Source organism: Hypanus sabinus, chromosome 27 (genome assembly GCF_030144855.1).
Source record: "Hypanus sabinus isolate sHypSab1 chromosome 27, sHypSab1.hap1, whole genome shotgun sequence".
Taxonomy (NCBI): Eukaryota; Metazoa; Chordata; class Chondrichthyes; order Myliobatiformes; family Dasyatidae; genus Hypanus; species Hypanus sabinus.
In genome coordinates, this window is record NC_082732.1 from 14518337 (window position 1) to 14541361 (window position 23025).

Below are 23025 nucleotides of genomic sequence, written 5' to 3' on the forward strand. Positions count from 1 at the left end.
CATGGAACATTGTCCCAGAATTGTGGAACATCCAGCTGTTTTTTTGCAATTTGAGATGTGCAGCAATGTTTTCTTTTTGGAAAGCAGTGATTTCCTTGGTGGTGTCCTTCCATGAACACCATTCTTGTTCAGTATTTTTCTTATAGTGGACAAATGAACAGAGACTTTAGCAAGTTATAGAGGTTTCTGCAGGCCTTTGTTGTTACCTTTGGGTTCTTTTTCACCTCCTTCAGCATTGCACGTAGAGCTGTTGGTATGATCTTTGCAGGATCTCCATTCCTAGAGAGAGTGGCAACAGTACCGAGTTTCCTCGATTTGTAAATAATTTCTCTTACTGTGGACTGATGAACAGTCCTGCCTTTAGACATGCTTTTGTAGCCTTTTCCAGCTTAATGCATCCCTACAATTCTTTTTCTAAGGTCCTCTGAAAGTTGTTTAGATCGAGGCATTGTGCACGTAAACAGATCTTTCTTGAGAATGGCATGCTCTGTCAGTAACCCGACTTTGTGTCTTTTTTTATAGGATAGGGCATCCACAACCCACACATCCAATCTCATCTCATTGATTGGAACACCTGATTCCAAATAGCTTTTGCAGAAGATATTACTCAGAGGTTCACATACTTTTTCCAACAAATACATGTAATATTGGATCATTTTTCTAAATAAGTAAATGAACAAGTGTAATTTTTTGTGTTATTTATCTAATTGGGTTTTCTTTATCTAGCTTTAGGACAATGTGAAGATCTGATCACGTTTTAGATCATTTATTCTGAAATTGAGAAAAAAATTTTGCTGTCAGTGTAAGAATCTTTGTTATTTTTATTAATATCGTTTCTTAGGTTTTCCAAGCCTCTCTGAAGTTGCTAAAAATGCTGATAACACAGTATGCTCCTAAACACAAACTTGGCAAAGTGGAAATTGCACATTGTGTTGAAAAAACATTACCCATCCTCCTCAGCAAGACTGGAGATGCGACAACACACCTTCGAGTGGCTGCAATGAATTTCATACAAGTAAGCATTTGAATCCATGTTATATTCGTGTCTTAACTACCATAGAGTGACACCTTTAGAGAAATAGCACGTTGCCATATTAAGAAACCAGCCAGAGAATTGTGTTTTTACTGGAATTATTAGTTTTTATTACTGAGTTTATTAGTTTTGGAGGAATTTTAAGTTTTTTTTTCATGTTTCAAAGCAATTAACAAGTATGAGTCATACATTTGTGGAAGATAACTAACTGAATTAGCTTGTTCCAGTCAAAAGCTATATTGCTGAAGATGGTATGTGCACAGAAATAAGATTTTCTGCTCAAGTTGATGGACAGCTCTGACTATTTGTGCATTGGATTCTGAGGGAGAATGAAGACCTTGGTTATAGCAAAGAGGCGACATCCGTCACTAAGGACCTCCATCACCCAGGACACGTCTCCTCGTGTTGTTACCATTGAGGAGTGGTACAGGAGCCTGAAGAGAGACACTCAATGTTTCAGGAACGGCTTCTTCCCCTCCACTGTCTGATTTATGAATGGGCAATGAACCCATGAACACTACCTCAATATTTTCCCCTTACTTATACACCTTGTTTAAAAAATATATATAATCTATTGTAATTTGTAGTTGTTATTACGTATTTCAATGTACTGTAGCCACAAAACAACAGATTATGTGCCAGTAAACCTGATTCTGAGAATGGTCCTTGTGCAAAGCTGTATTAAGTATGAGAATTGGAATAGGGGTTCTAATTCTTGCACTTGCTTTCCCTTGCATGTAGCTTGGCACTCATTTAACATTACAATAGGCGGTAGATCAACTGGAAAAGTAGGCAAAGATTGGCAGATGGAATTTGACTTTTGTATGAGTTAAGTGTTGCATTTTAGGAAATTAAACCAGGGTGGGTATAGTGTCTGGCCCAATCTTCAGTGCTACTGTTGTATGGAGAAACCTAGGGGAACTTGCATTGTTTTTGGAGGTGGCAACACAGCTAGACAGTTCATGAAGAAGAATTAGATTTTCGTCATTGGCTGGAGCATTGAGCTCAGGAGTTAGGATGTCATCTTGCAGCTGTTTAAGTCTTTGGACCACACTTGGAGTACTGAGTATATTTCCAGTTGGCAAACTATAAAAAGGATGTAATTAAGCTGGAGGGGGTGCAGGGAAGATTCACAAATGTTGCTGGGTCTGGGCAGCTTGATTATAGGAGAGACCGGATAGGCTGTGGTTATTTGACCTGGAGCAAAAGAGGTTTATGACCTCAGGAAGGGGATAGATTACTAGTCAGTCTTTTTCCCAGGTAAGCGGAGTCTAAAATTTGCAAAAATAAGTTTAAGTGAGAGTGGAAAGTTTTAAGGGGAATCTGAGGGGCAGGTTTTCCTTGCAGGTTAGTGGGTATGTGGAATGAGGTGCTAGAGTAAGTTGTAGAGGTGGCTACAGCTGCATGTTTAGAAGATGTTTGGAGAGGTACATGGATTGCAAGGCTTAGAGGGATAGGGTCCAAACGCAGATAAGTGAGGCTACCCCAGGTAAGAGCCTTCTATGCTGTGTAAATCTTACTCTATATACATTATTGGTAAAATTATTGACATCTGTTCAGCTTCTTCTCTTGCTCCCTGTACTTCTATTTCATTATTCAGACCTTTCTAACGTTCTTTCTTCCCCATGTCCAGATATGGCATCTTTCTGTAGTTTTGCTATCTTCCCTTCTGTATCATATATGAGATTCACCTTCTAAGTGCTTCCCCACACCAGGTCCACACCCCCCCCCCCCCCCCCCCCCACTTCACAAAACTTGCTGGTAATCATGTTGATTAATATTAGCAGTTCTCTTTTTATGCCCTACCACGTCCTTTTACTATCCTATCGTTACTCTTTTTGGGGGGAAAACTATTTCAGGAGTCTCATCTCCTTTTTCAGTTATTGTTTTCTCCCAAACCTGCACTGTTCTCTCCTGCTCATGCTACTACCCAAATAACAATGGCAGTAATAATTGTAGATACAAGAAAATCTCAGTTGGCAATCTGTTGACTTGCATCCTCTTTGAGGTGTTGTCAGTCGTTGATGCACTTGCTGAAGTTGATCTCCTGCATGCCTTTTGTCCACCTGGTTTTATTTTTATATTATTAGCAATTCACCAGTAGCTGTAGAATCAGCAATGATGGTCTCTCTTTTGCTACACTATTGGGACCCTCTTGTTATGTTTTGTAACTCCAAAACAGGAGAGCAGGAAAATCTCAATATATAATGCATCTCAGCTCAAATATGTAATTATTGCTCTCTAGTCAATGTGTGTATTTTGTTTATAAATAAAATACACATGTTTATACTACATAGTACAATTACTATAAATTGGTGGGGGGGGTTGGTTCATTCTGCTTGGCAGATGAGGCTTGTGGCTGTGAAACAGTCTCAGGTTCTGGGGCCTCCTCCATGGTGGTTGAAGGAGTTGACTATGGGACAGTACAAAGTGGTTCTGACAACGCTGGGCACCTTTCTTCTCCAACAGTTGACTTTGCCAGGGAAATGGAGGCTATTCCCAATGATGCAGAGGTGCTGCTCTTGGGCACATTGGTATCCCAAACAGGACGTGGCAAGCTGCTCAACATGCTGATCTATCCCAGGCCATGAGACATAGCTTAGAGCAAACCCTTACATTTTGAAAGTGCCTCAAAGACCAGCATGTAGTTCCTCTAACACTTTTAACTTTCAGCTTGGATGGACAACAGCTCTCAATCCCTACAAAAAGCAACCTCCATCAAGGGCAAGTTCATCCTGGTGCTACTAAAAATGGAGAATCTGGAATTTCTGATGCACATTCCAGCCATTTTGAGTGGCCATGTAGACCTGAGATGGTGTGGAGTCTTTTCTGGTTTCTCTTTGGATGATCTGCTTTGTAATAGGGAGAGTTTAGATTTGCATCAGGGAGAATATTTCAAGTAATGTGCCCTTTTTTGTAAATTTTTCTGTTATTTCCTTTACCTTTTGTAAAGTCACCTCACATTGTTTAGTCCATTGTCATTTCCTCTTGATCTGTAGGAAAGGGTTCATGGGGTGGAGTACAGTAGCCAGATTTGACAAGAACTTGTTATAGTAATTGACAAATCTTAAAAAGGACCAGAACTGTGATTCTGTTTTAAGATGTTGCTGGTGATGCCCAGCGACTACTTATTGACAGCAAAGAAAACTATTAAATACCTTACTAATAACACTTTATTAATAAGATCAGCTCTAACAATTGAGAAGCAAGCAGGGGTGCAAGCAAGAAATGGTCAAGGAAAGCAATGACAATGGTGCCGATAAGGCATGGTCGAAGCAAGCAAAGTTGTGGTGGGGTTGAAGCAGTGTCAAGGTAGAGTCATGGCATCCCAAGGAATGAAGGAAGTCTCGATGTGAGATCAATTTAAGTGCTGGGCTGAATTGTGGCAGTGGGGTTCAGGCCCCAGAGCAGTTCGAGAATGAGAAGTGACCGATGTTTGGATAATTTAAATACTGGGCCAGATTGAAAAGGTCATGGCGTCAGGACAGGAGGTGTGGCAAGGGCCATTTGACACATTTGACTAGAGGATTTGAGGATTTTAGCAGTACTCTTATCCTGCCTGTTTTTTTGTAAAAGAGATTATAGGAAAACTCTTAACTTTGGTGCTATCTAAATCACATTAACATCAGTCAGGATGGCACAGTTGTGTAGCCAGTAGAGCATCTCCAGTGATGTGGTTTCAAAACTGGCCTGCAACATGGTGCACTTTATGGTGCAGATTGCCCTTGTGATCATACAAATATCTTCCAGATGTTTCCTCACGATTCTAAAGAAGTGTAGGTTGGTAGGCATTGTAAATTATCCCAATTCTAAATTAATGAGAATGTAGGGAGAAGAAAATGGTGTTAGTTTAAATATGCACTTGATAGTTGTTGTGAACTCAGTATGTTGCAAGGCCTGTTGCTGTGTAGTATGACGACGTTTAGAATCATAGAGCACCTCAGCATAGAAACAGGCCTTCAACTCATCTTGCTCACGCTAAACTATTACTCAACCTAGTCCCATTGACCCATAGCTGAGCCCCAGCCTCCCATACACGAGTTTGTTATATCGTACCAACATAAATTGGTAATGTACCACTCCCATCTGCCAAAGGAAATAATGGCATCTTCTATGTTCTGTGTTCTCCATATGTTCTATGGTAGCAGCGAGAAGAAATCACGGCCTGGATGGTAGGGATCCTTAATGATGTATGTTGCTTACTTGTGGCAGCATTTGTAGATGAGCTCAATGATGGGGAAGGTTTTACTTGTGATGGACTGGGCTGTATCCACCACTTTTTTTGAGTTTTATGTTCTTGGGCATTGGTGTTTTCATACCTGGCTGTTTGCAACCAGTCAGGATACTCTCCACTGTGCTATAGAAGCTTGTCAAAGTTCTAGATGACATACCAAATCTGCGCACATTTCTTAGAAAGTAGAGGTGCCTTCATGCCTTGCGATGGTACTTTCTGCTGGTCCCAGTACAAATCCTCTGTCGTGATAATGACAAAAAATTTAAAGTTGCCTCCGATGTCCGAGAACTGGCTTATGAACTTCCAGCTTCTTCCTCCTGTAGTCAATAATCAGTTCTTTAGTTTTGCTGATGATGAGTGAGAGGTTGTTGTGCCTCCATTCATCCAGATTTTCAGTCTCTCCTATACCAACCGATTTGTCACCACCTTTGATTTGGCCATTAACAGTGGTGTTGTCAGCAAACTTAAATATGGCATTGGAGTAGTGCTTAGTCACACAATCATATGTATAAAGCAAGTAGAGTAGGTGGCTAAGCACACAGCCTTGTGGTGTAGCTACACTGTTTGTGGAGGAGATGTTATTGCCAAACTTATATAATTTGATTTAAAAAAAGACTAAGAATAGGTCCAAGAGCTATTAGTTGTTTGGTCCTGTGGAACTGAGAAACCTTCATGAAAAATTTCATTTCATGTTATGATTTAGAAATAGCAAGTGTGTACATTTTCAGTGGTGAAACGATGGTGCTAGACACAAAGTATAGTTAAGCAGTACTAATATTATAAAAACCCGTAACTGTAAAAATATTATTTTCAGTTTCTGATTTATTAATGCCAGCTTATGTAATAAGAGACCAAATGTGCTGTCCTTGATAAGACAGCTTTGAAGCATCATTTAAACTATTTATGAAAGTAAGCAACAATATTGGGGAAAAAACATGTTCTGCTTCACAGGAAATGGCACTGCTGAAAGAAGTACGACCACTTCATATTATCCCACCCCAATTAATGCAGCCTCTGAAACCACAAGTTCCAGTCCGCTTGGTAATAAATCAGATTGAATTGGTGGAGCGTTTACTGAAGGAGTTGGGCACAGATAATAGTGGCTTCAATGTAGACAATGTCATGAAGGTAAGTGAAACCCTGCAGTGACAGGCAAATTCTCGGCAATCTGTGAGCATTTTTGCACAATTATTAAATCCAAGAAGGATACCTAATTAAAAGTAGGCCTCTTTTCTCTCTCCTATTTTCCCACCAACTCTGGCATGGGATAAAAGATTTCTATCCATATAAACCTGTGGAGAGTTGGAATTTATTTTAAATGTTTTTCATATAATTGTCATCTGAATATATTATTTACAACCCATTTAGTATAAATTACTTGACAAGTAATAGTGCAGCAAATCTTGAACTAGTGTTTAGGAAATTTCTTACAGTTTAATAAAATAATGTTAACATCCTATGGTAAAATGGTGCATTACCTTTTAGCCCCTTGTTTGCAAATGGAAACAGATTTAATTTCCTAATTTTAAAAAGATTGAATAGTCCATTGTCAAGCAGGATCCATTTCCTGCTTTCTATTTAGTGCTTCTGTATACTAATCAAAGGGCAGTTCTTTTTCCCCCTGTGCAGAGTCATACAGTGCAGAAGAGGGCCCTCAAGTCCATGCCAAACTTACTACTCTGCCTTGTTGAATTGCCAGCACCTGGACTGCAGCCCTCCATACCTCTTCCATCCATGTATTTATTCAAACTTAAATGTTACTATCGAATCCGTATCCCCTTGCTTCAGCTGGCAGTTGAACACACTCACACCAACTATGTGTGACAGAGTTCCTCCTCAGGTTTCCCCTTAAATATTTCACCCTTAATTTAAATTCTCTAGTTCTAGTCTCACCCAACCTCAGTGGAAAAAGACCTTATCTGTACCCCACATAATCTTGTATAGTTGTTTGCCCATTCAGCTGAACTAGAGCTTGTTGACCAGAAAGGAGGCTTTTTCTTTTGTCTTCAGTATCCAAAACTTGAATGTGTAAGTGTTTTTTTTTATGTTTGTAGCTCTTTCCAAAAGTTTCAAATTATTCTAATCGTTAAAGATTTTAACTGAAAGATAATAAAGACATTCTAGATGTGGGATTTAAGGAGAGCCTGGCTGAGTTTCTTGTAGTTGTCAATTTGCTCTCTGCATCTGGAAGTAGAGTTGTGGTGAGTCAGCTACCACAAACCTCCTAATCCAAGAGAAGTAACTGGCAGAGGGCAGGAGAAATATGTCTACCTTTCTTGGGATGTTGAATCCTGGAAGACTTCATTGCTATTGCTTCAAGATGGAATAAACATTAAATTCTTGGATATTTACTGAGTGCTTTATTGACAAAAGGCTATATAGAATACTGAAAACTTACTAGCTATCTCCATATGAGATTTCGTTGTGTAGCTGCCTGGATTATAAAACCTATGTAACTAGTATTGCATGAATAAACCGAAAAATGCAGTTCTGTATTTTTAATCTAGTTCATAATTTCTGTTTTGTATTTAAAGAGCTAATAACACTGAGAATGAATTGTGAAAAAAGGAAAGAGGTTGGTGAAAGATAGTAATATAACATTTTCAGTATGCAAGTTGGGATGGATTTTGGCTGTTGAGTGTTAAACAGCAGGAATTATAATATTGGTGGGCAAGTCAAAATTCAGTTTAGGTGCAGACATTTCAGTCACCACTGGTGAGCTAACTAACACTGGCAGGAGGAGGATGTTCTGAGTTTAGCTTTTATTATGTAAGTGAAAAGGGCACTAATCATTGTTGAAAAACATTCCTGGATAGCAAAGGGGCTGTATTCATTATCTTGAATTGGTCTAAGCAGAGGCATTCAAAGTCCATTTCAGAACTCAAAGGGATATTACAAATGTGGATTGGATATTCTCACAGAAAAAAGGGCAAGTGTTTTTCATGTTTTAAGTGCATCCAAGTTTTGAATGAAGTTTGAGGCTATTTGGGATCCAGATGCGTAGAATGTCAGGTCAACGAAGCAGGCAATTCATCTCATCTGTATGAACCATCTAATTCACTCTTCACTCTCCTGCTCTCTTTTAATAATGTTTAAGGAACAGTATTTTCATTTAGTTAAACACAGTTTAAAGCAAATTGTTGGACTATTCCTTGCAAGAGATTTGTGGTCAATAAATGAAACTTGACCACACCAAAAGGAACCCTAGACCTTGTGCTAGACCTGACTCTTTCCCCTCAAGCTATTTGGCAGACTAATTGAAGAGCTGTGGACGAGCAAGTGATATGTTTGTGTTTACTAAGTAATGTGCAGTATTGGCTTGGATGTTAAGAACAGGAATGCAGCTATCAAAATAGCTTTGTACAAGCCCTTCTAGCATAAGTCATAAGTTTTATATAGGTAGCAAAACTGTTTGAAAGTGATTGTATGTCTAGATATCTTAATTATCTGCAGCTGGGCAAGGAGATGTTGCTCAAATCCCAATCTCTGGCAGAAGCACAGTTCAATAGGGAAGCATGTATGTCTGTGATCCATCAAGGGTGATGGCAGATAGAAACTCCTACACGTTGTTGCTGCTGAGGATTTTCAAGATAACTGCCATCCATTTAGTGAAAGATTAAGCTAGTAAAAGATTGCCAAGATTCTCCAAGAATTTTCAAGGTGATTTTTAGGGAATATATGTTATTATATTAGTGGTAATGCAAGGAAAGAATCAAGTTAACATCTGTAGGAGACTGTAATTTGACACATGCCAACAATGCTGCAGGAAAGTTCTGATTAATTAATCAAATTCATCTAATTAATGAGAGTAAGTCTTTGGACGGGGACTCTTGAATGACTTAAGCTATTGGATTTGTTTCCAAAGAATTGGGTTATTGATACAGTTCTAATTTCGCCACATCAGTTGTTATTTTTAAATTCAACTAATTAAAACTGGAATTAAAAACTGCTGGTGGTGATGTTGCCACTGATCTTTTGTAAATAAAATATTTAAAACTTGTCTTGAGGGAATTAGAATGATGAACACAAAATGCTGGAGGAACTCAGCAGGCCAGGCATCATCTATAGAAGGAAGTATAGTTAACGTTTCAGCCTGAGAACCATCAGCAGGACTGAGTCTGTAGATTCTTGTTTGAGGGAATTAGATCTGGTTTGTTCTTGTCCACATACAAACAAGCTGGATGAACTCAGCAGGTCAGGCAGCATCCGTAGAAACAAGCAGTCAATGTTTTGGGCCGAGACCCTTCGTCAGGACTGAAGAAGGAGGGGGCAGGAGCCCTATAAAGAAGGTGGGGGGAGGGTGGAAGGTGCCAGGTGAAAAACCAATCAGAGGAGAGGTGAAGAAGGAATGTAAAGGGAAAGCACTATGGGTAGTAGAAGAAGGCAGAATCATGAGAGAGGTGATAGGCAGTTGGAACAGGAGGCAGAGTGAAAGTGGGATGGGGAATGGAGAGGGAGGGAATTACTGGAAGTTGGAGAATTCAATGTTCATACCAAGGGGCTGGAGACTACCCAGACAGTATATGAGGTGTTGCTTCTCCAACCTGAGTTTGGCCTCATCGTGGCAGTAGAGGACGCCATGTATGGACATATCCGAATGGGAATGTGAAGCAGAGTTGAAGTGGGTGGCAACTGGGAGATCCTGTTTGTTGTGGTGGACGGAGTGGAGGTGCTCGACGAAGCGGTACCCCAATCTGCGTCGGGAAACCAAACTCAGGTTGGAGGAGCAACACCTCATATACTGTCTGGGTAGACTCCAGTCCCTTGGTATGAACATCAAATTCTCCAACTTCTGGTAATTCCCTCACTCTCCCTTCCCCCATCCCAGTTTCACTCTGCCTCCTCTTTCAGCTGCCTATCACCTATCTCATGATTCTACCTTCTACTACCCATAGTGTTTTCCCCTTACATTCCTCCTTCACCTCTCCCGCCTATTCCTTCCCTGCTTCCCCTCCCCTACCCCTTGATCTTTCCTCTGATTGGTTTTTCACCTGGCACCTTCCACCTTCCCCCCACCTTCTTTATAGGGCCCCTGACCCCTCCTCCTTCAGTTGTGACGAAGGGTCTCGGCCTGATACGTTGACTGCTCATTTCCATGGATGCTACCCGACCTGCTGAGTTCATCCAGCTTGTTTGTACGTGTTGATTTGACCACAGCATCTGCAGTGTACTTTGTGTTTGTTCTTGTCCAGTTTGGCCTCTGACTCCAGGCTCCCCATTGTGATTGTAATTGACACTGGAGTACAAGGGGTTTGAGAGTTGGAATAAGGGGAAGAAATGTTCTGTAACCAATGGCAATAATTGGAAGTTGTCATCTGTGAGTGAATTCAGTACACCTTTCAGGTCATCTTGTTGGTGGAAGGAAAGATTTTGTTGTAGCTCCTACTGGGAAACTAGTTGAATATTTATAGATATATTTCCTCTTGAGTCAGGTAATGAATAATCTCTCAAACTTCTCTTAGTTTGCAGCAGAAGCTTTGGAACACTCAGCATCGGAAGTCCGAGATACAGCTATACGGATTATTTTTGACATGTATCAACAACACAGGAGTGCAATTTTGCATTATTTTCCACCTGAAGATGCAAGTATTCGCAAAAATGTGCTGTACAAATCACTTTTTGATGGGTTTGCAAAAATTGATGGGAAGCCAACAGAAGCTGAACAGCGAGTAAGTTCTGCAATGGTGGAAGTGTGCTTCCGTCAACTAATGTTTTATTTTATCTTTTAACACCTTCCAGTTCACAGAAAGTGTCTGGCTTTCAAGAAAATTAAATATTTATTGGATGATATAAATGAAAGATGACTTTTTCAAGAAAGCATCACAATTAATTAAAAACAACATAAGAAAGGGGAAATAATACTAAAAATTATTGAAAGCCATGTGAGTAATGATCACTCATGCAGATACAAGTGTTTTTAAATGATTTATTTGGTCGTATGTTTCTAATAGGCACATAAAAAAGCAGCTGCCAAAGACGCAGAGAGGCGGAAGAAGGAGGAAATTCGAGCTCTTCAGGAACAGCTAGCAGCATTGAGAGACGTGCAGGCAGAAGTCCAAACTGAAAAGGTGTATAAACGTGATTTCAGGTGCAACTTACAACTGTTGGTAGGAAAGTAATAAACTAAATGTGCAGTGGGGTTAAAATCCAAATGAAAGATTAATTAGATGACTCAAGGAGCCAAAAGAAACATGATGGACTAAATGAGTTGCCATGTTGTTCTGTAATTTTTCACATGGCAATGGGCTTAAACAGTTGTTGTCTTGGAGATGATAGGTGAACAGACAAAAGTAGTGAAATTCATTTTGTAATGTGGCTCAGATGTTAATTTGGTTATTTTGTGCTACCCACCAAGTTTTGTTTGTCAGTTTGCTATATTGTTACACACCATAGTTCCATAACATCAATGACAAGCTCTAATCTTGTTTAATCAATAGACAGTGAAAAGTGGTTCTTACCACCCTGTTGCATTCTTCAGTTATGTTGTGCAAAATGTCCTTTCTAAAATATAGTGCTCAATACTGAATGCAGATCTGTAAGAAGGTTAATTAGTAAATTGTTTATTATTGTCAAAATGTACCGAAGTTCATTCTTGCCTTACATACTGTTTATACAGGTCAACTCAGTACAACAGTGCATTGAGTTAGTACAAATTAAATCAGTAAGAGTGCAGAATGAAGTGTTGTGGTCACTGAGAAAGTGCATTGCAGGAAGACAATAAAATGAAAGGTCGTAATGACAAGGATTGTGAGATTGAGTCCATATTATCATACTAGAGAACATTCAGTAGTCTTATATCAATGAAAAAAGCTGTCCTTGAACCTGCTTTTAGGCTTTTGTGTCTTCTGTCAGATGGGAATTTTGGGGGGAGCGTTGGGGGTGGGGGATAATATCTGGAGCAGATGGGTTCTTCGGTTATGCTGGCTGCTTTATTGAGCCAGTGAGAAATGTGTGCAGAGTCGGTGGAGAGGAGGCTGGTTTCTGATATGTACTAAGCAGTGTCCACCACTCTCTGTGGTTTCCTGTAGTCATGGGCAGATCTGTTGCCATACTGAGTTGTAAAGTGTCCAAATCGGATGCTTGCTCTAGTTTATCAATAAAATTTGGTGAGTCAAAGAGGACATGCCAAATTTCTTGAGCTTCCTGAGGAAGCAGAGGGACTGGTATTTCTTCATTGTGCCATTCACCATGGTTGAGCAAGATAGGCTACTGGTGATCATGACCTTGAGGAATTTGAAATTTTTGTCTTGAACTCAACACCACTGATGTAAACAGTTGCATTTGCAATGACCAGCTCTTTTGTTCTGACTTTAAAGGGAAGGTTGTTATCATAACACTATCTCTAAGCTCTCTACTCCTTCCTGTACTCCAACTCATTGTTATTTGAGACACAGTTCACTACAATGGTGTCATCTGTCAATATGTCAATGAAGTTAGAGTGGAATCTGGTCACGCTGTCATGAATGAACAGGGAATTAAAAAGGGAGTTGAGAATGCATCCTTGCGAGGCCCCTGTAATGCGAATAATCAAGGCGGAGTTGTTGCTGCCTATATGGATACATAATTATTGCACATTCCATGTCTTTTTTTTTGGTGATATCCAGTATCTATGCACATTGAGATAACGAAGTTCATAAAAATTATCCCACCTGGTTTGAGACCCCACTGGTTGTGGAGTAATAACTGCTCCTAAACCCAGTGGTGTAAATCATGAGGCTCCTGTGCTACTATCCTGATGACAATAGCGAGAAGAGAGCATGTCCTGGGTGGTGTGGTCCCTGATGATGGATGCTGCTTTTCTGCAACACCACTCCATGTAGATGTGTTCAATGGTGGGGGGTGACAGCTTTACCCATGATGGACTGGGTCATATCCACTACTTTTTGTAGGATTTTCCATTTAGGATTGAAATAAGCTGCAGAGAGTTGTAAACTTAGTCAGCTCCATCATGGACACTGGCTCCTTCGTATCCAAGACATCTTCAAGGAGCAATGCCTCAAAAGGCGACATCTGTAATTAAGGACACTCATCACCTAAGACATGCCCTGTTCTCATTGCTACCATCAGCAAGGAGATGCAGGAGCCTGAAGGCACACATTCAACGAATCATGAGCAGCTTCTTCCCCTCTGCCATCCAGTTTTATAAATGGACATTGAACCCATGAATACTAACTCTCTCCTTTATTTTTACTTTTATTTTTGCACTACTTATTTAATTTAGCTACAAACCCCATTTCCAGAAAAGTTGGGATATTTTCCAAAATGCAATAAAAACAAAAATCTGTGATGTTAATTCATGTGAACCTTTATTTAACTGACAAAAGTACAAAGAAAAGATTTTCAATAGTTTTACTGACCAACTTAATTGTATTTTGTAAATATACACATTTAGAATTTGATGGCTGTAACACACTCAACAAAAGTTGGGACAGAGTTAAAATAAGATTGAAAACTGCACAGAATATTCAAGTAACTCCAGTTTGGAAGACTCCACATTAAGCAGTCTAATTGGTAGCAGGTGAGGTATCAAGACTGGGTATAAAAATAGCGTCCATCAAAGGCCCAGTCTTTGCAAGCAAGGATGGGTCCTGGCTCACCCCTTTGTGCCAAAATTCGTGAGAGAATTGTTAGTCAGTTCAAAAGGAACATTTCCCAACGCAAGATTGCAGAGAATTTAGGTCTTTCAACATCTGCAGTACACAATGTTGTGAAAAGATTCAGAGAATTCAGAGATATCTCCGTGCGTAAAGGGCAAGGTCGGAAACGACTGTTGAATGTGCATGATCTTCGAGCCCTCAGGCGGCACTGCCTAAGAAACCGTCATGCTACTGTGTCAATTATAGCCACCTGGGCTCGAGAGTACTTCGGAAAACCAATGTCACTTAACACAGTCCGTCGCTGCATCCAGAAATGCAACTTGAAACTGTATTACGCAAGGAGGAAGCCATACATCAACTCAATGCAGAAACACCGGCGAGTTCTCTGGGCCTGAGCTCATCTCAGATGGATCGAAAGACTGTGGAACCATGTGATGTGATCAGATGAGTCCACATTTCAGCTAGTTTTCAGAAAAAACAGGCGTCGAGTTCTCCGTGCCAAAGATGAAAACAACCATCCTGATTATTATCAGCGAAAGGTGCAAAAGCCAGCATCTGTGATGGTATGGGGGTGCATCAGTGCCCACGGCATGAGTGAGTTGCATGTATGTGAAGGTACCATTGACTCTGAGGCATATATTAGGATTTTAGAGAGACATACGTTGCCATCAAGGCGACGTCTCTTCCCGGGACGTCCATGCTTATTTCAGCAGGACAGTGCCAGACCACATTCTGCACGGGCTTTCTGCATGGCTTTGTAGACACAGAGTGCGTGTGCTTGACTGACCTGCAGCCAGTCCAGATCTATCTCCTATTGAAAATGTATGGTGCTTCATGAAGAGGAGAATCAGACAACAGAGACCATGGACTGTTGAGCAGCTGAAGTCTTACATCAAGCAAGAATGGACTAAATTTCCAATTGCAAATCTACTACTGTTAGTATCCTCAGTTCCAAAATGATTAAAAAGTGTTATTAAAAGGAAAGATGATGTAACACAATGGTAAACATGCCTCTGTCCCAACTTTTGTTGAGTGTGTTGCAGCCATCAAATACTAAATTTGTGTATATTTACAAAATACAATTAAATTGGTCAGTAAAACTATTGAAAATATTTTCTTTGTAGTTTTGTCAGTTAAATAAAGGTTTAAGTGAATTAACATATCACATATTTTTGTTTTTATTGCATTTTGGAAAATATCCCAACTTTTCTGGAAATGGGGTTTGTATTTAATTACAGTTTTTTCCCCCTTTGTTATTATGTATTGCATTGTACTGCTGCAGCAAAGACGGCAAATTTCACAACATATGATGGTGATGTTAAACCTGATTTTGAATCAAGTGCATTGGTGTTTCCATACCAGGCTGTGCTGCAGCCAAGAGGTCTTGCCACCTGAGACCCCATCTTGAAGTGGTGAAAGTCTTTTTTCTTTCCTGATATATGGAGAGTTTGGCACTTTTTTGATGAATAATACAAAATACAAACTTGATAGACATTCAGTACAATGTTTCAGATATGCAATGGTTTGATACATGTCACTAAGGTCACTTCAATACCTAAACTTCTGTCCAGCATCTAGAACAAAATAAATGCCATGTATTAAACTTTAGGTCAATGCCTTACTTTGCTGAGTATCTAATCAAATAGTGAAATTAAAGCTAGTGGAAAATGTCCCTTTTTAATTTGTCATGGAATTATGTTATTTAATACTTTGGACAAAACACAGATGCTTTTCAAGCCATCTCAGTAGCTGAACAATTTTATTAATTTCTTCTCATTCTTCACTCTGCTTCTCAGGTCAGGTATTTCTAGAATATTGTATAGATATTGTTTTTTTTAATAATGATACTAATTTAATACTTAAGCATAATGTGATTTAAAAAAAATCTAACAATAAACAAAAGCTTTGATTGAATTTAATGGCTAAGTTAATATAATTGCTATATGACTGATACATATAAAACACAAAATGTTGGAAACAGTTAACAGGTCAGGCAGCATCTATGGAAGATCCCACCCACCCCAGTGACACTCTTGTCTTCCCTCTCCCATTGAGTAGAAGATACAGAAGCCTGAAAGCATATACCACAAGGACAGTTTCTACCCTGTTGTCATAAGACTAATCGTTCCCTAGTACAGTGAGATGGACTCTTGACCTCACAATTAACCTTGTCAGGATCTTGCACTTTGTTTACCTGCACTACACTTTCTGTGTAGCTGTGCACTTCATTCTGCATTGTTATGTGCTCAGAGACATTTAACGCTGAGGATGAGTTCCTTGGAGGTGGAGCACTATGTAAATCAGTGCTCTGGTCATCATAGCATTATGTAAACTGACATCTGTGTCTGAAGAAAAAAAATAAACCTGATATTTTATGTCTGTGTAGGTACCATATTTGATGTGGATGTTGGTGACCATGGTTTTCCATACAGATCTACCCCATCTTCTTTGGATGACTTACATTTCCTCGATGTGTAGCCACCTAGCTAGGCTTTTGATTACATAAGCCGAGGTCTTCCTCTAGATTTGCTCCCCTCGATCTTTCCAGAGAGTATGAGTTTTTCTAGTTCATCTTTCCGCATGATGTGTCCTAGGAATCTGAGTTGTCTTTCTCTTATTGTTGGTATGAGTGATCGAACTGCTTGGGCTCTTCTGAGAACTTCTTCATTTGATGTGTGTGTAGTGTTACGTATCCCGTAACTGGATAACTTACCAGCAAAGATAGAGAGGTCCGTTGAAGTCTGATGTCACTATTTTCAAACATTTTTATTTATAAAGGGGCACAAAAGTAAGGTTACTACAAACATTCAGATAATGCACGTCGTCAATACTCAATCTGAAGCGCGGGTATAGTAATAATCATCATTAAGAAATGAGCTGTACTGTTGTCTAGGGCAGGGGTCAGCAACCTTTACCACTGAAAGAGCCACTTGGACCCGTTTCCCACAGAAAAGAAAACACTGGGAGCCGCAAAACCCGTTTGACATTTAAAATGAAATAACATTGCATACAACATTTTGTTTTGCCTTTATGCTATGTATAAACAAACTATAATGTGTTGCATTTATGAAATTGATGAGCTCCTGCAGAGAAAACGAAATTACATTTCTGCATGCAACAAAAACATTTTGAACTCCGAAAATAAGACGTTGGGTTGAAGGTTACTTTTAAGTAAAATACTTAACGTCTATTTGAGTCCTTCTTGTATTTATGAAAAACACTAAACTTAAATTTGCCGCCAGCAGCAAACCAAAAATAACGTCAGCCAGCTGTCAACCTGAAAAATAAAAGGACTATTTCACTGAACAATGAAAACATATGAATATACGTAAAATAACAGACAATTAAAATATTTATCATACTTGGTCAGGTTGACTCACACCTGACAATGCAGTCGTATTCAGTAGGGATGGATCGATGCTTAGGGGAGTGACCGGGAAGGATAATGTGTTTTTTTTCCTCTCTGAACTCACAGAAGCGTTTCCCAAACGATGTTTGCATTGCGATGATTGCAGAATGTAAATACTCCGAATTTATCATGTCGTGACCTTGTTTGAACTCTCTCAAATTGGGGAAGTGAGACAATGTGCCTTTCTGTAAATCTCTGGCAAGCACTGTCAACTTGCGCTCGAATGCCAAAACATCCTCCAACATGTGCAGGGCTGTACGTCCTTTTCCCTGAAGAGCTGTGTTCAGCGTGTTCAGGTACGCTGTCATGTCCACCATGAAGTGTAGCTTTTACAGGCACTCTTGCTGTTCCAGCTCAGGAAAGGTGAGCCCTTTGCTGCCCAGGAAAGTTTTCACTTCTTCCAGACATGCGACAAAGCGTTTCAGCACCTCCCCTCTGGACAGCCAGCGATTAAAAACACGTTGTAGCGGTGTGCTACACGCAGTCAGTAAACTGCAGTCAAAGATAGCTTTATTCGAACTAAACAGCCTTGCTTTTAAGCCTCCTTCAACCCACCCCCCATGGGCGCAGATGCTGCAAAAGACACGTACTCACAAACCCCCGTAGGCTATCTCCCTTAGCCTGAACACTGGCTAATTGTGAGCCGGTTTGGATGTGTCAGGAAATGGGTCGCCACAACGTCTTATTTAGATTGTACAAGATCACCATAATCTTCAAATTTAGAATTACATTTCAAAAACTAACAAACCAACATAAAATACATTTTAATTAAATACTGACCAATTATTTCCCAAAGCAACAGGGAGCCGCAGCACAGACGTAAAAGAGCCACATGTGGCTCCGGAGCCGCGGGTTGCCGACCCCCGGTCTAGGGGATAATATATTGTCCGTTGGAAATATAAAAGTCACTCAGAAGTCTGCAGGCTTCAGCCTTTTGGGAATCGCTGGGTTTCACGTGGGGCGACAGAGAGAGAGAGATTGGGGAGAAGAGGAAAGACTTGCCGGGTCTTTATGAAGCTTCTGTTGAATCGGGGGAGCATTGGTTCCCCCTCCCCGATGTTAGTTAAAAGCGGTTTTCCGTGATTCCAGCCACAAATTCCAATCCTGGAATCTAACGCACGTGGCTTCCTTCAAAATGGCTTCCCGCTACGGCGGGATCACTCTCGTGTCTTCTTGGTGCGTCTGAAGGGGCTGTCCCCCTTAGACCCTCCTTTATACTGCCTCACGGGGTCGCAGGTGTCAATCAGGTTGGGATGATGCAATCTTTCTCTCAACCAGCCCACTTTGCCCGAGGGCTTTTCACGTGGTCTCCATGAGACAATAGTCACTGTCGCCTTATTTTGCATCCCGGGTGGAACGTGCTATTCGGCACGTCTCTCTCTCTCTCTCCCCCCCCCCCCCCACTTCCTGGGTCTACTGATCCCCCCCTCAACGGGTGCTCTTGCGATTCTCACAAAGGAGGGGGCTGGGATCATAACAGTAGTCTGTGATATTTTTAACATTCTCCTGTAGAGCCATAATTCAGCTGTTTCTAGTCTCTTTTCCACTGCTGGGGAAATGGTCCAGCATTCAGTTCTGTAAGTCAGGATAGAATAAATGTCACACTGCAATATTCTGTTTTTAGTGTACGTGCTCATCTTTCTGTCTGTTAATATGGTCTTCATTTTCTGGAAAGGTTCTTTTGCCATTGCTGTGCTGTATTTGATATCTGTGTCGCACCTGCCATCACTTGTTATTTGTCTGCCAAGAAATCTGCATTTGTTGTCGTGTTTGATGTTTGTGTTTCCGATCTTGATCACACGTTGTGGGATGTTTGTCTTTCTGGAAATGACCATGTTTTCTGTCTTCTTGGTGTTGATTGAGAGGGCTCTGCAATTACTTTCTACTGCCACTTATAGTGAGTCGTTCTTGAAGTTTTGTTTCTGAGTCAGCTATTAGTATGATGTCATCAGCATATCTAATGTTATTATGTTATGGCCTCCAATTGTGAGTCCTTTGATGTCCTTGATACTTCTCAAGATATTTTCACTATACATAGAAGTACCAACTAGAGATGGGGCAGTGTTGGATCTCCTGTTAGGGAATGCGATAGGTCAGCTGACAGATGTATGTGTTGGGGAGCACTTCGGGTTCAGTGATCACAATAGCATTAGCTTCAATATAATTATGGAGAAGGACAGGACTGGACCTAGAGTTGAGATTTGTGATTGGAGAAAGGCTAACTTTGAGGAGATGCAAAGGGATTTAGAGAGAGTGGATTGGGTCAAGTTGTTTTATGGGAAGAATGTAATAGAGAAATGGAGGTCATTTAAGGGTGAAATTATGAGGGTACAGAATCTTTATGTTCCTGTTAGGTTGAAAGGAAAGGTTAAAGGTTTGAAAGCACCATGGTTTTCAAGGGATATTAGAAACTTGGTTCGGAAAAAGAGGGATGTCTACAATAGATACAGGCAGCATGGAGTAAAGGAATTGCTCGAGGAATATAAAGAATGTAAAAGGAATCTTTAGAAAGAGATTAGAAAAGCTAAAAAAAGATACGAGGTTGGTTTGGCAAATAAGGTGAAAGTAAATCCGAAAGGTTTCTACAGTTATATTAAAAGCAAGAGGATAGTGAGGGATAAAATTGGTCCCTTAGAGAATCAGGGCGGTCAGCTATGTGTGGAGCCGAGGGAGATGGGAGAGATTTTGAACGATTTCTTCTCTTCGGTATTCACTAAGGAGAAGGATATTGAATTGTGTAAGGTGTGGGAAACAAGTAAGGAAGTTATGGAACCTATGACAATTAAAGAGGTGGAAGTACTGGCGCTTTTAAGAAATTTAAAAGTGGATAAATCTCCTGGTCCTGACAGGATATTCCCCAGGACCTTGAGGGAAGTTTGTGTAGAGATAGCAGGAGCTCTGACGGAGATCTTTCAGATGTCATTAGAAACGGGGATTGTGCCGGAGGATTGGCGTATTGCTCATGTGGTTCCATTGTTTAAAAAGGGTTCTAGAAGTAAGCCTAGCAGTTATAGACCTGTCAGTTTGACATCAGTGGTGGGTAAATTAATGGAAGGTATTCTTAGAGATAGTATTTATAATTATCTGGATAGACAGGATCTGATTAGGAGTAGCCAGCATGGATTTGTGCGTGGAAAGTCATGTTTGACAAACCTTATTGAATTTTTTGAAGAAGTTACGAGGAATGTTGACGAGGGTAAGGCAGTGGATGTAGTCTATATGGACTTCAGCAAAGCCTTTGACAAAGTTCCACATGGAAGGTTAGTTAAGAAGGTTCAGTCGTTAGGTATTAATGCTGGAGTAATAAAATGGATTCAACAGTGGCTAGATGGGAGATGCCAGAGAGTAGTGGTGGATAATTGTTTATCGGGATGGAGGCCGGTGACTAGTGGGGTGCCTCAGGGATCTGTTTTGGGCCCAATGTTGTTTGTAATATACATAAATGATCTGGATGATGGGGTGGTAAATTGGATTAGTAAGTATGCCGATGATACTAAGGTAGGAGGTGTTGTGGATAATGAGGTGGGTTTTCAAAGCTTGCAGGGAGATTTATGCCAGTTAGAAGAATGGGCTGAACGTTGGCAGAGATGGAGTTTAATGCTGAGAAGTGTGAGGTTCTACATTTTGGCAGGAATAATCCAAATAGAACATACAGGGTAAATGGTAGGGCATTGAGAAATGCAGTGGAACAGAGAGATCTAGGAATAACAGTGCATAGTTCCCTGAAGGTGGAGGCTCATGTAGATAGGGTGGTGAAGAAGCTTTTGGAACTCTGGCCTTTATAAATCAGAGCATTGAGTACAGAAGTTGGGATGTAATGTTGAAATTGTACAAGGCATTGGTAAGGCCAAATTTGGAATATTGTGTACAGTTCTGGTCACCGAATTATAGGAAAGATATCAATAAATTAGAGAGTGTGCAGAGACGATTTACTAGGATGTTACCTGGGTTTCAGCACTTAACTTACAGAGAAAGGTTAAACAAGTTAGGTCTCTATTCATTGGAGCGTAGAAGGTTGAGGGGGGATTTGATCGAGGTATTTAAAATTTTGAGAGGGATAGATAGAGTTGACGTGAATAGGCTGTTTCCATTGAGAGTAGGGGAGATTCAAACGAGAGGACATGAGTTGAGAGTTAGGGGGCAAAAGTTTAAGGGAAACACGAGGGGGGGTATTTCTTTACTCAGAGAGTGATAGCTGTGTGGAATGAGCTTCCTGTAGAAGTAATAGAGGCCAGTTCAGTTGTGTCATTTAAGGTAAAATTGGATAGGTATATGGACAGGAAAGGAGTGGAGGGTTATGGGCTGAGTGCGGGTAGGTGGGACTAGGTGAGATTAAGAGTTCGGCACGGACTAGGAGGGCCGAGATGGCCTGTTTCCGTGCTGTGATTGTTATATGGTTATATGGTTACAGGTTGAATAAGTTGGATGAAAAGACACAACCTTGCCTGACTCCTCTCATAATATTCACATACTCACTCACTTCTCCTTCTATTCTGATGGATGCTGCTTGGTCCCAGTATAAGTTTCTTAAGAAACATATATCTTTCCCATCTATGTCAAGCATTTCCAGGAGTTTACGGTGTCTGACAGTGTCAAAAGCTTTTGTATAGTCAATGAAACATAGGTAGATGTCTTCTTGTATCTGGATGGCTTGTTTATCTATACAGAGTAACTTGTGGAGTAACAAACATGCAAATAAGCCTGAGCTGTATATCAGTGGAGCAGCAATACATTACAGCAGAAGTGGAGAAAAGCGGGTGGTGGTTACATCTTAGAGGAGGGACAAAGCTGTGAGTTCTTCTCTCACTTTGCCAACTTCTTCAAGTAGGTGCTAAGATGTGACTGACTGCCTCTCATAAGTTTCCTCTCATGAAGCAGTTCTCGGTAGCAGGAAATCATGTCGAGAACACCTCTCTTTGCCTTACTACTTCGTTCCCAGTCAGGGTCATTATCGATAAACTGGTCAATGATTTGTGTGATTGTTGTGATGCTATTGCTGAGGAATTTTGTGGTGAGGTTTCTTGCTGGTGTTTCCTCTTCTCCATCTGTGTCCTCCAATTCACCCAGAATGTGTTGCTCAGCCAATTCTTGAAGTTCTTTGTTATTAAGGCTCTCACCATGAGAATGCAGTATCTCTTCAACATTGCCATCATTAACGTCCTCTAATCCTGCTTCACTGACCAGTTCAATGATGTTTTGGATGATTAGTTCCGCCTGAAATTCTCAGATGTTGTTGTATGCTTATGACCATAGTTTCTTCCACACTCCGTTTATGCAGTTTGAAGTTAATTCATCTCAGCCTGTTCTGATATTGTCTACAGCTTTCATGACATTGTAGTTTTCTCAAAATTGCCTGATCGATTGTTTGTCGTGACCTTTTTGTTTCTTCTACAAGTTGCTTGAATGTGCGACAAAGGTAGTAGGCTTTAAAATTCGATATTACTCCTTGGTCCATTGGTTGAAGTAATGAAGTGGTGTTGGGTGGAAGTTAAACTACTTCTACAAGAAGTATGTCAGGATTTCAGGGTGGCCTGGGGGATTGTCAAGCACCAGCAATGCTTTAGATTCAAAGTCATGCTCCCAACAATACAGCTTCACTGCTAGACCAAAATGTGAAACAAACCAATTTTGGGAAACATCAGTCATCATCCAGGCTTTTTTGTTTGATGTCCAGTCACTGGTAGATTGACTTTAAAATGCCTTTCATTGCTCGTGGTGTTTGAGTGTTGCACAATCACAGGCTTTAACTTAA

The 23025-nt window shown here is 40.4% G+C and overlaps 1 protein-coding gene across 4 annotated transcripts in view; it reads left to right on the forward strand.

Annotated features, from left to right (window-relative positions):
• cep104 (centrosomal protein 104) overlaps positions 1–23025 on the forward strand; it is a 145448-nt gene that overhangs the window by 44821 nt on the left and 77602 nt on the right. For all 4 annotated transcript variants that reach the window (XM_059951759.1, XM_059951755.1, XM_059951757.1 and 1 more), the window contains 4 exons: positions 842–1015; positions 6219–6395; positions 10730–10936; positions 11219–11335. In XM_059951759.1, coding sequence (XP_059807742.1) covers positions 842–1015; positions 6219–6395; positions 10730–10936; positions 11219–11335 — 675 coding nt within the window. The remainder of the gene's footprint in view (positions 1–841; positions 1016–6218; positions 6396–10729; positions 10937–11218; positions 11336–23025) is intronic.